This window comes from Oncorhynchus keta, chromosome 36 (genome assembly GCF_023373465.1).
Source record: "Oncorhynchus keta strain PuntledgeMale-10-30-2019 chromosome 36, Oket_V2, whole genome shotgun sequence".
In the NCBI taxonomy this organism is placed as follows: Eukaryota; Metazoa; Chordata; class Actinopteri; order Salmoniformes; family Salmonidae; genus Oncorhynchus; species Oncorhynchus keta.
This window is the reverse complement of record NC_068456.1, coordinates 10,445,567-10,458,110: the sequence shown is the minus strand read 5'-3', so window position 1 is coordinate 10,458,110 and position 12,544 is coordinate 10,445,567. Positions and strand designations below refer to the sequence as shown.

The window sequence follows — 12,544 nt, the reverse complement described above, 5'->3', positions numbered from 1 at the left end:
TGGATTATTATGCTGGACTGCATGCTGTATCTTGAACAACTGCTGCGTTTATTTCAATGGCATCCGTAGTTGTACTATTTCTTACTGTAACAATTGGGCACTTACTGTAAGCACATTTTCTCATTTTCTTGTTAAACCAAGGCAATTGTCAGTTCTTGTGGCCAGTGAAGACTCCAGCTATATGCCTGCCCGCATTGTAGTACTTGGAGGAGACGACCCCACAAATATCAACACAGAGCTGAACACAGTAAGTAGCTGTATAGGCAGGCAGGAGTAGGAACATCTTTGGAAGTAGGTTATATGTATGATCTTGTCTTTTTAAGGTTTAAGCCTCTCCCCCAACTCTGTGATTTACAGGTCAATGTGCCTCCGTCAGCCAATCGCATTGTGTTACTGGAGAACATGACCCGCTTCTGGTCCATTGTGCAGATCAGGATCAAGAGGTGTCAGCAGGTGGGCTGTGGCATCATGAAAATTGGAATTTCAATTGAGTTTTACTTCCTGAATTGAAATGGTATTGATCACAACCCTGGTCAGCAGGGAGTCTACTTTAAAATGGTGAATCTGCATTAACATCATTTTCTCCACACCAGGGTGGCATCGACACGAGGGTCCACGGTTTTGAGGTGTTGGGGCCCAAGCCCACCTTCTGGCCTGTTTTCAAGGAGCAGCTCTGCTGTCGCACCTACCTCTTCTACACCACCAAAGCCCACACCTGGTGCCAGGAGATCCTTGAGGACAAGGCCCAGCTGCTGCAGCTCTTCAACAAGTAAACCTTTTTCTACTACGAACTACTGCTAATTGCACTCACCCCCAGACTGCTCTAACCTGGCCTGGTGTGTGTGTCTGCAGACTGAACAGCGCTCTGCGACATGAGCAGATGTTTGCTGACCGCTTCCTGCCCGATGCCGAGGCAGCGGAGGCTCTGGGACGCACTTGCTGGGAGGCGCTCATCACCCCCATCGTACAGAGCATCACCATCTCTGGTAACTTCCGGAGTCTCTGGATGTTTCTCAATATGCATACTACCGTACGCCACACTCACGCGCCAAGTTTATTCTCCGAGGATGTTATCCTGAGTACGTTTTTGTGAGGACGAGAGTGTGGAGAACGCATAAAACATTACATTTGAGAAGCACTCCCACTACTGTATTACTTCACACTGCACCTCCTCATTCACTGAACCTTCTTCCAGCCAGGACAATGCAACAATGGAGACGAAACCAGATATACACAAAGACAACGTTTTACTTCATAATTATCAGCTAGCTGTACGGAAATCATAATAATCTAGCTAGCTAGCCAAACAGACAAAAATGACCTAAATCTAATGTTATGCAAGGTAGATGTACACTTTTCGTGGGTAGCGAGCTACCAATTCTTCATGGCGATCTGGCTAGCTAGCTAACAGTAGTAGATTGCCAGTTAGCCCCATTGACTGTTTATGGGCTTAAGATCTACGCACACTACAGTGGGTTTTGTGGGCAGGTAAACTTGCCAAAATGAACACAGCATCTATTTATTAACGTATTAAGATACAATATTGTAGTCAGGCAACGTATGAGATGTGGCTATGCAACATTTCATTTTCTCTCTCTACAGTTCAAATAATGAAATTTTGTGTAATTTTTATGTGGTTGCGTAATATTTCTGTGCATACTTTATGTTACATGCTTAAAAATATGTTCAAATGGAGTAAGCATTCGACAAGTGCCCTCCGTGCTCCATTTCGCATACTTTGATTTGGAATCATACTCCGACCATCCCATGTACCAATTTGTGTGCTCAGAGCACGGTAGTATGCATTTTGAGAAACACACTCTTTCTCACTTCCTGCAATTCAGCTACGTTCTGTCAGCCATACATTTTCATCAACTAAGATGATTTTCTGTCAGAGTTGTAGTATGCCAACCTTGCTTTTCTCCTCCACTCCTAACAGAGACCCAAGACCTCAGTCCCCTCTCCTGGTTACTCACTGAGTACCTGGACAACGCAGAGTCAGCCAGGCGCTGCAAGAGTCGGGCCGCCATCTTCAACTCCCGCGTCCGTCGCCTCACACACCTACTGGTCCATGTGGATACCAGCCGAGTGAACACAGAGGAGCTCAAGCCGCCCATCAAATGCAGTGAGTAATCCTGTAACCCTATACCCTACCACTTCTTTACTTCTGATAAACACTGAAGTCTTTTCTCTGTCCAGCTGTGACTGATATTTCATTAGGCATAGTGGGACAAAATGTGGGCCTCTCAACCTTTTTGAATAGTATTTTGGCAATTATTGCCCCTAAAATTGGGTGCGGAAATCCTACAGGAATTGCTAATCAAAATGAGCTGCAAATAAATCTCAGTAGACTAAAGACTAGATTTTGCATGGTAGTATAATATTTGGAAATGCGAAGGTATTGATACTTTATTCATAATAGTTGGTCGACAACCCATCACGTCTTCCGTATTTCTTTTGTTTTCAGAAGGTATCAACCGAAGCAAAGTTTTAAAGAGTAAGTAAGAGCTTAGAGGCTAATGTACTGCATTTAGTTATTCTTCCAGCATCTCCATTTTTATATCACTGAGATGTTCCGCTTTCCCCCCACACGCAACCCTCCAGTTTGAATTGAAAATGATCAGGACGATGTGTTACTCCTTTGTTTCTTTCAGTTGTTTTTGGCTGCAGTTTCATCCGCTACATGACCAAAAGTATGTGGTATGTGCTTGTCAAACATCTAATTCCAAAATCATGAGAATTAATATGGAGTTGGTCCCCCCCTTTGCTGCTATAACAGCCTCCACTCTTCTGGGAAGGCTTTCCACTAGATGCAGGGAGTTTGCTGCGGGGACTTGCTTCCATTCAGCCACAAAAGCATTAGTGAGGTTGGGCACTGATGTTCGGTGTGGAAGACTTGTCGCCCATGTCGACAAACAATTTTTGTATGGACCTCGCTTTGTGCACGGGGCATTGTCATGGTGGAACAGGAAAGGCCCTTCCCCAAATTGTTTCCACAAAGTTGGAAATACAGAATTGTCTAGAATGTCATCGTATGCTGTGGCGTTAAGATTTACCTTCACTGGAACTAAGAGGCCTAGCCCGAACCATGAAAAGCAGCCTGAGACTATTATTCCTCCTCCACCAAACTTTACAGTTGGCACTATGCATTGGGTCAGGTGGCGTTCTCCTGGCATCCTCTAAACCCAGATTTGTCTGTCGGACTGCCAGATGGTGAAGCGTGATTCATCACTCCAGAGAATGCATTTCCGCTGCTCCAGAGTCCGATGGCGGTGAGCTTTACACCACTCAAGCTGACGTTTGGCATTGCATATGGTGATCTTAGGCTTTTGTGCAGCTGCTCGGCCATGGAAACCCATTTCATTGAAGCTCCTTCTTCCAGTAGCAGTTTGGAACAAGGTCATGAGTGTTGCAACCGAGAACAGACCATTTTTACGCCCTATGTGCTTCAGCACTCGGCGTTCCCGTTTTGTGAGCTTGTGTGGCCTACTACTTTGCGGCTGAGCCGTTGAAGATAACTGATTTTGTCATTTTCTTTCAGATGGCAAAGAGGGAAAGAACAAAGATGCAGCTGCTGTGTCCTCTTCGTCCTCCAACTTTGTCAAGCCGAAGGGGAAGAACATCAGCAGTATTGCAGGGATAGCACTATGTTGGCAGGGCGTGGTACAGAGACAGGTTAGCCACTCTTACTTCTCTAAAAACATTGAGGCCCATTATTAACCTACTCTGATCTAATGTTCTTGAAGTAAGTAGGCGTAGTCATTCGGATCTAAAGTTTAAGTCAAGATGGCATCGGTAAATTAATCTCAGGCCGGATTTAAGTTCCTTGAGAGTGAGTACTCAACCCATGTTTAACAGGTGAAGAAGTTCTTGGACTCGACGTGCAGTCTGCCGGACTTTGTGGAGCGTTACAGGAACATGTACCTCCGTCTGAAGAATGCCATGGAGGAGCTGTTTGGCCAACAGACAGCATTTGTGCTGGCTCTCCGCCACGGTTTCTCTGCTGCTCTCCTACAGCTCTCCATCCTCACCGCCATGCATGTGAGTTATACTGAATGACCTGTACTCAATACTACCTGGGTCATGTTCATTAGGGCAAGCAACGGAAAACGGCAATAGTCCAAATGAACGTGACCTGACAGTGTACCTGTAACATATCTATGCTCCAAATCACTGCTGTCTGTGTGAGTTACATTCGCTATCTCTGTGTTTGCAGATGAGTGAGCGGTTTGCCCAGTACATCGACATGATGATCCAGGAGAGTGGAGTGGACTCTGGCAACGTGGAGACTCTTAACCAGTTGCAGCAGTTTCTAGAACCTATGCTCTTCCTCTCCGGCCTGGAACTTGCCAACACCTTTGAGCACTGTTACAGGTAAGGCCACATTTCTTTATCTCTAGCAGATTCCTGCACGGGTCCGTTTTTTGGAACCGCACCTGCCCCGTGCCGGCCACAAAAATTCCAAGCCCTACCCGATATCTACCTCGAATTGTTCCTGGAGCCGATCTGTGACCCGCCAAATAACATACATTTATTTCATTATTTTTATGACTCCAGAGTAGTACACTATTAGAATTAGTCTGCATGTCTATTCAATATTTGGATAAAAGGAAACCATGTCATTAAGAAGGAATGCCGTCTTGTTATTTTCACAATGTAATGCTGCACAACTCAAATTGCTTTAAAAAAAATAGCCTTCTTGTTAGCCGCCTCCTTCCCTGCTGAAGCTTATAGCCGACATAACAATACCCTTACATTTAGTATTTTTTAAATTATCTGTTTAATTTAAATAAACAATTCCCAGAATTTAATATGCTGTAGATTATTGGCTACTCAAACTTTTACCAGCCTCATAGGTTTAAACTTTATATGGGCTGCGTATTGGTCTAAATGAACAAAAACCTGAATTCATGTAATAATTAACCAAAATATCATAAACTAATAACTACTTGCACTTTTGCCAGTTTGGGTATCCATCTACCGGGTTGTTGTTCTCGTCCACAATGACTGGAAAAATGATTTGTGCAGCACCTGTTTCCACGATGGTGTATTCCACCATCATAACCTTTTTATTTCTCCTGTTACGTTAGCCATTTTTATGTGAGCTAGGAGTCAGGGAAAATAAACTTTGAAATGTATTGTCAAGAGGTGGAAGGGAACATAAGCTCTACACGTGGACAATTTAGGAATGTTTCAACACCACACACATAATGGACAGTTCCCTGCTCCACTCTCTCCCTGTGTGGTTAGTAGCCTAGGCTATGTCTGTCTCACTGCTCACATAATAGAATTTGCAACACAATTCAACATAACAAGATCATTTTTTCAAATAATATTATCTCGATTTAAAACGTTACCGACCTGCAATATAATTGTTCTGTACCGTGAGTCGACCCTAAGACCATTTATCATTCATAAAAGGACCATATTGTAACATTGTCTAGAGTTTCAATCCGTCTCTTTTCTCCATCCCCCTCCTCCACAGGTACTACCTCGGTGACAGGCTGCTGGGCCAAAGCAAGGTGTGGCTGGAGACTGCTGTCATAATGCAGATAGGCACCTGCTTCCCAAACCGCTTCCCCCAGCAGATGCTGAAGAATCTCAGTGAGTCTGAGGAGCTGCAGCAGGAGTTCCACCTCTACCGCCTCCAGCAGCTGGACAAGACGCTGCAGGATGTCAACGAGGAGGTGAGCAGAGAATAAAAATCACCACTGCAATGTTTTTATATAAATACATACCAACATACATACATTTTTCCACATTTTGTTACATTACAGGATTATTCTAAAAAAAAAAAATTTTAGAGACCCTCATCAAGCTACACACTATACCCTTTAATGACAAAGCAAAAACATGTTTTTAGACATTTTTGCAGAAAATACAAAAAATTATATCTGAAATGTCACATTTACTTAAGTATTCCTACCATTTACTCAGTACTTTGTTGAGGCACCTTTAGCAGTGATTACAACCTCGAGTCTTCTTGGGTATGACGCTACAAGCTTGGCACACCTGTATTTGGGGAGTTTCTCCCATTCTTCTCTGCACATCCTCTCAAGCTCTGTCAGGTTGGATGGGGAGCATCACTGCACAGCTATTTTCAGGTATCTCCAGAGATGTTAGATCGGGTTCAAGTCTGGGCTCTGGCTGGGCCACTCCAGAACATTATGACTTGTCCCGAAGCCACTCCTGGGTTGTCTTAGCTGTGTGCTTAGGGTCAGTGTCCTGTTGAAAGGTGTCCCTTCGCCCCAGTCTGAGGCCCTGAGCCCTCTCTGGAGCAGGTTTTCATCAAGAATCTCTGTATCCGTTTATCTTTACCTTGATCCTGACTAGTCTCCCAGTCCTTGCCGTGTTGAAAAACATCCCAATAACAGGATGCTGCCACCACCATGCTTCACCATAGTGTCATGACTCTCCCGACAGTGGATCAAAAGACCCATATGTTTGCAGATAGCCAGACCTCCTCTCTCCCACAGAATAGGGGAATGGGGGAATGTGCCGGTCTTGACACCTTAACAATGGGTCGTACATTTTTGGAGAAAGAAATCCGTTTTCATGCCTGACAGCATGAGCTGAATGTTATGAAATGGTTTAAAACTATGAGACCAAAACATGCCGGGTTGCTGCTGGCGTGTAAAGTGGTCGGGAGCCTGAACCTGAACCTTGAGACCACTCCCAGACCAGCCGATGTACAGCGCGAGCTGAACGTTATAAATGGTTTAAACTCTGAGATCACTGCAAGATCAAAAGACGTGAGACCATGTTCTACACGTTGAAATGGTTAGAAACTTGGAGCTCTCAACCTCAACACGAATGTGAAGATCACCTAGGAAACCAGAAACATTGCCTACAGCTGTGCATGTAAAAGTGGTCCTAGAACTTTTTACTAAAGACAAGGTGGGAAGGAGAATCCCAACAGACAACCATTGGTAGATCTGAAGTATTTGTTCTAACAAACACTCCACTACCAGAGAAGCTCTATAAATAAGGACAAACCAGAGCCTTACATCGAGCGACTACCCAGAGACGGATCAATTGGTTTCAACAAATGGATGACGATCAGGTACAATTTACGCGTAAATGTGACTCACCACCTGGATTCGGTCTTATGTAGCAAAATGTGATTTTTTTATTTATTTATATTGGATAAAAGTAGAGACTCCGAGCTACAAATGGTATATCATACACTGCATTTGAGGAACAATGAGAAAGTAATTTTGCTTTGAAAGTTGATCAACTTGTATAGTCTTGAGAAAATCACCTTTGAATGTTTTGGTATCTAGTGATGAGCTCTTTTTTTGTCTACACCCATTCAGCATCATTCACACCTTCTTAAGCTCTAGCCCCACCCATCTAGTTTCACTCGCGGAGCGCACACTTGACGCTCTGGCCGATGATTTGTTTACCTCTGGACAACATGACGAAAGCCTAACCAGCTCTGCTGGCAACAATTTCATTATGCTTTTTTGCAGATGTTTACTGACACTGGCCATATTCAACGGGTGTTGTACACACGTCACGTAACGTTTGCTAACGAGCCAGCCAGCCAGCTAACGTTAACTAGTTAAACAACAATGAACAAAGTACCGTCAATGCCTAACATTAGGCTCTAACTAAAAAAACGAACAGCTCTGGGAAACAAATAATAATGTCCGCAAGGGAGCTAGCCAGCTAACTTTAGCTAACTAGCTAACAGTACACTTTAACTTAAGACATATAGCTAGCTAGGTAAACAATGAACCTAGCTAGGTAAACAACGAGTCAGCCAGCTAACGTTAGCTAGTTAAACAACAATAAACAACATGACAACAGTGCCACAGTGCTGGGAGCTAAAAAACCAGGTCCAATGTTAGCTAGTTAACATTAGGCTCTAACTAGAAAAGCAAATGGCTCTGGGAAACAAGTAACATCAGCCACCTAACGTTCGCTAGCTAGCTTGCTAGCAGTACACTTTAGCTTGAAATGAAACCACTTTGTCAAAATTACAAACGTGTAATATCTGAATGTAGCTAGCTATCTTACCTGTATACATCATACATGATGGACGTGTCTCCCTGTCAGGAATGCCATACCACGGTTGCCCTTAGTTTGAAGATGTCATCCAGACACAGGTGTTTTGTCCATGTGTTTAGCTATCATACTCTAATTCCACTGATTTCAAAAAGTGATCCTCCAGAAAGTGGAGAGCAACACTTATGCAGCTCCACTACACAATACATTTTTCAAAAAGCCGCTTTCGCACAGGATTACCAACAGACTGACGAGCTCAAATAGACAGAAGCCTTGACTATGGCAGACACATTTGAACTCCTCTCTGCATGTCCAGCCCACTCATTATCTCAGCTGATAACTCCACCAATTAGGCATTTATGGTATAGTGGCCAGACGGAAGCCACTCCTCAGTAAAAGGCTAATTAAAGATTATCTGTCCGATGAAACCAACATTGAACTCTTTTGCCTGAACTCTGGAGCTCTGTCAGAGTGACCATTGGGTTCTTAGTCACCTCCCTGACCAAGGCCCTTCTCCCCCGATTGCTCAGTTTGGCTGGGTGGTTCCAAACTTCTTCCATTTAAGAATGATGGAGGCCACTGTGGTTTTGGGGACCTTCAATGCTGCAGACATTTTTCAGTACCCTTCCCCTGATCTGTGCCTCAACACAATCCTGTCTGAGAGCTCCACGGACAATTCTTTCGACCTCATGGCTTAAGTTTTTGCTCTGACATGCCCTGTCAACTGTGGGACCTTTCTAAATCATGTCCAATCAGTTGAATTTACCACAGGTGGACTCCAATCAAGTTGTAGAAACACCTCAAGGATGATCAATGGAATCAGGATGCACCTGAGCTCAATTTTATGTCTCATAGGAAAGGGTCTGAATACTTATATAAATAATGTATTTCTGTTTTCATTTTTAATGAATGTTCAAACATTTTTAAACAGTTTTCGCTTTGTCTTTATGGGGCATTGTGTGGAGATTGAGTAAAACATTTTAAAAACATCTATTTTAGAATAAGGCTGTAACATAACAAAATTTTGAAAAAGTAAAGGGCTTAATGGTAAGTAATGTAGTGTCATTTTGGAGTAACTTTTAATATAAAAAATAATATAATAGTAATGATGAGTGAAAGTTACAGATGACATTAATATCATACCCCTCAGAAAATGCTTAACTTCCCCTTCTATTGTAATGGTGAGAGGTTAGCATGTCTTGGGGGTATGATATTTGTGCGTCTAACTTTCTCACTCATTATTATTCACGATTCATTCAGGATTATCCGTAATCATGATTGTTTTCAAATGAATGTAGAGGTGTTTAGAAACCATTTTCTAATCTTATTTACAATAAAAGCAATTCCAAACGATACTACATTGTTTACCATGTAAATCAAATCAAATTTTATTTGTCACATACACATGGTTAGAAAATGTTAATGCGAGTGTAGCGAAATGCTTGTGCTTTTAGTTCTGACAATGCAGTAATAACCAACAAGTAATCTAGCTAACAATTCCAAAACTACTACATTATAGACACAAGTGTAAGGGGATAAGAATATGTACATAAAGATATATGAGTGAGTGATGGTACAGAGCGGCATAGGCAATATACAGTAGATGGTATTGAGTGCAGTATATACATATGAGATGAGTATGTAAACAAAGTGGCATAGTTAAAGTGGCTAGTGATACATGTATTACATAAAGATGCAGTAGATGATATAGAGTACAGTATATACGTATGCATATGATATGAATAATGTAGGGTATGTAAACATTATATTAGGTAGCATTGTTTAAAGTGGCTAGTGATATATTTTACATCATTTCCCATCAATTCCCATTATTAAAGTGGCTGGATTTGAGTCAGTGTGTTGGCAGCAGCCACTCAATGTTAGTGGTGGCTGTTTAACAGTCTGATGGCCTTGAGATAGAAGCTGTTTTTCAGTCTCTCGGTCCCAGCTTTGATGCACCTGTACTGCCCTCGCCTTCTGGATGATAGCGGGGTGAACAGGCAGTGGCTCGGGTGGTTGTTGTCCTTGATGATCTTTATGGCCTTCCTGTGACATCAGGTGGTGTAGGTGTCCTGGAGGGCAGGTAGTTTGCCCCCGGTGATGCGTTGTGCAGACCTCACTACCCTCTGGAAAGCCTTTACGGTTGTGGGCGGAGCAGTTGCCATACCAGGCGGTGATACAGCCCGACAGGATGCTCTCGATTGTGCATCTGTAGAAGTTTGTGAGTGCTTTTGGTGACAAGCCGAATTTCTTCAGCCTCCTGAGGTTGAAGAGGCGCTGCTGCGCCTTCTTCACGATGCTGTTTGTGTGGGTGGACCAATTCAGTTTGTCTGTGATGTGTACGCCGAGGAACTTAAAACTTACTACCCTCTCCACTACTGTCCCATCAATGTGGATAGGGGGGTGTTCCCTCTGCTGTTTCCTGAAGTCCACAATCATCTCCTTAGTTTTGTTGACGTTGAGTATGAGGTTATTTTCCTGACACCACACTCCGAGGGCCCTCACCTCCTCCCTGTAGGCCGACTCGTCGTTGTTGGTAATCAAGCCTACCACTGTTGTGTCGTCCGCAAACTTGATGATTGAGTTGGAGGCGTGCGTGGCCATGCAGTCGTGGGTGAACAGGGAGTACAGGAGAGGGCTCAGAACGTACCCTTGTGGGGCCCCAGTGTTGAGGATCAGCGGGGTGGAAATGTTGTTGCCTACCCTCACCACCTGGGGGTGGCCCGTCAGGAAATCCAGTACCCAGTTGCACAGGGCGGGGTCGAGACCCAGGGTCTCGAGCTTGATGACGAGCTTGGAGGGCACTATGGTGTTAAATGCCGAGCTGGAGTCGATGAACAGCATTCTCACATAGGTATTCCTCTTGTCCAGATGGGGTAGGGCAGTGTGCAGTGTGGTTGAGATTGCATCGTCTGTGGACCTATTTGGGCGGTAAGCAAATTGGAGTGGGTCTAGGGTGTCAGGTAGGGTGGAGGTGATATGGTCCTTGACTAGTCTCTCAAAGCACTTCATGATGACGGAAGTGAGTGCTACGGGGCAGTAGTCGTTTAGCTCAGTTACCTTCTATTGGGCACAAAATAATCTGAAACAACCAAAACGAACAGCAAATGACTCCAACTTTGTTGAGTCACGAGCTTGATGTAGTCATTGATTGCTAGGAATATGGGAACTAAAAACATTTGACTACTTTAATAGACATACAGTTAAAGGTGGAAGTTTACATACACCTTAGCCAAATACATTTAAACTCAGTTTTTCACAATTCTTGACATTTTAATCCTAATAAAAATTCAGTTTTAGGTCAGTTAGGATCACTACTTTATTTTAAGAATGTGAAATGTCAGAATAATAGGAGAGAATTATTTATTTCAGCTTTTATTTCTTTCATCGCATTCCCAGTGGGTCAAAAGTTTACATACACTCAATTAGTATTTGTTAGCATTGCCTTTAAATTGTTTAACTTGGATCAACGTTTTGGGTAGCCTTCCACAAGCTTCCCACAGTAAGTTGAGTGAATTTTGGCCCATTCCTCCTAACAGAGCTGGTGTAACTGAGTCAGGTTTGTAGGCCTCCTTGCTCGCACACACCTTTTCAGTTCTGCCCACACATTTTTCAATAGGATTGAGGTCAGGGCTTTGTGATGGCCACTCCAATACCTAGACTTTGTTGTCCTTAAGCCATTTTGCCACAACTTTGGAAGTATGCTTGGGGTCACTGTCCATTTGGAAGACCCATTTGCAACCAAGCTTTAACTTCCTGACTGATGTCTTGAGATGTTGCACAATATATCCACATCATTTTACTTTCTCATGATGCCATCTATTTTGTGAAGTGCACCAGTCCCTCCTGCAGCAAAGCACCCGTACAACATGATCCTGCCAACCCCGTGCTTCACGGTTGGGATAGTGTTCTTCGGCTTGCAAGCATACCCCTTGTTCCTCCAAACATAATGGTCATTATGGCCAAACAGTTCTATTTTTGTTTCATCAGACCAGAGGACATTTCTCCAAAAAGTATGATCTTTGTCCCCATGTGCAGTTGCAAACCGTAGTCTGGCTTCTTTTTTGGCAGTTTTGGAGCAGTGGCTTCTTCCTTGCTGAACGGCCTTTCAGGTTATGTCGACATAGGACTCGTTTTACTGTGGATATAGATACTTTTGTACCTGTTTCCTCCAGCATCTTCACAAGGTCCTTTGCTGTTGTTCTGGGATTGATTTGCACTCTTTGCACCAAGGTACGACAATCTCTAGGAGACCGAACACGTCTCCTTCCTGAGCGGTACGACGGCTTCGTGGTCCCATGGTGTTTATACTTGCATACTATTGTTTGTACAGATGAACGTGGTACCCTCGGGAGTTTGGAAATTGCTCCCAAGGAAGAACCAGACTTGTGGAGGTCTACAATTTTCTTTCTGAGGTCTTGGCTGATTTCTTTTGATTTTCCCATGATGTCAAGCAATGAGGCACTGAGTTTGAAAGTAGGCCTTGAAATACATCCACAGGTACACCTCCAATTGACTCAAATTATGTCAATTA

General features: G+C 43.4%; 1 protein-coding gene across 4 annotated transcripts in view; it reads left to right on the top strand.

Moving 5' to 3' along the window:
• Nucleotides 1–12,544, top strand: part of LOC118369395 (cullin-9-like) — a 70,737-nt gene that overhangs the window by 34,375 nt on the left and 23,818 nt on the right. For 3 of the 4 annotated variants that reach the window (XM_052498448.1, XM_052498450.1, XM_052498451.1), the window contains exons 17-26: nt 142–247; nt 358–453; nt 594–769; nt 853–986; nt 1,940–2,125; nt 2,468–2,497; nt 3,542–3,675; nt 3,859–4,041; nt 4,217–4,374; nt 5,486–5,687. In XM_052498448.1, coding sequence (XP_052354408.1) covers nt 142–247; nt 358–453; nt 594–769; nt 853–986; nt 1,940–2,125; nt 2,468–2,497; nt 3,542–3,675; nt 3,859–4,041; nt 4,217–4,374; nt 5,486–5,687 — 1,405 coding nt within the window. The remainder of the gene's footprint in view (nt 1–141; nt 248–357; nt 454–593; nt 770–852; nt 987–1,939; nt 2,126–2,467; nt 2,498–3,541; nt 3,676–3,858; nt 4,042–4,216; nt 4,375–5,485; nt 5,688–12,544) is intronic. The other variant, XM_052498449.1, reaches the window with a different exon arrangement.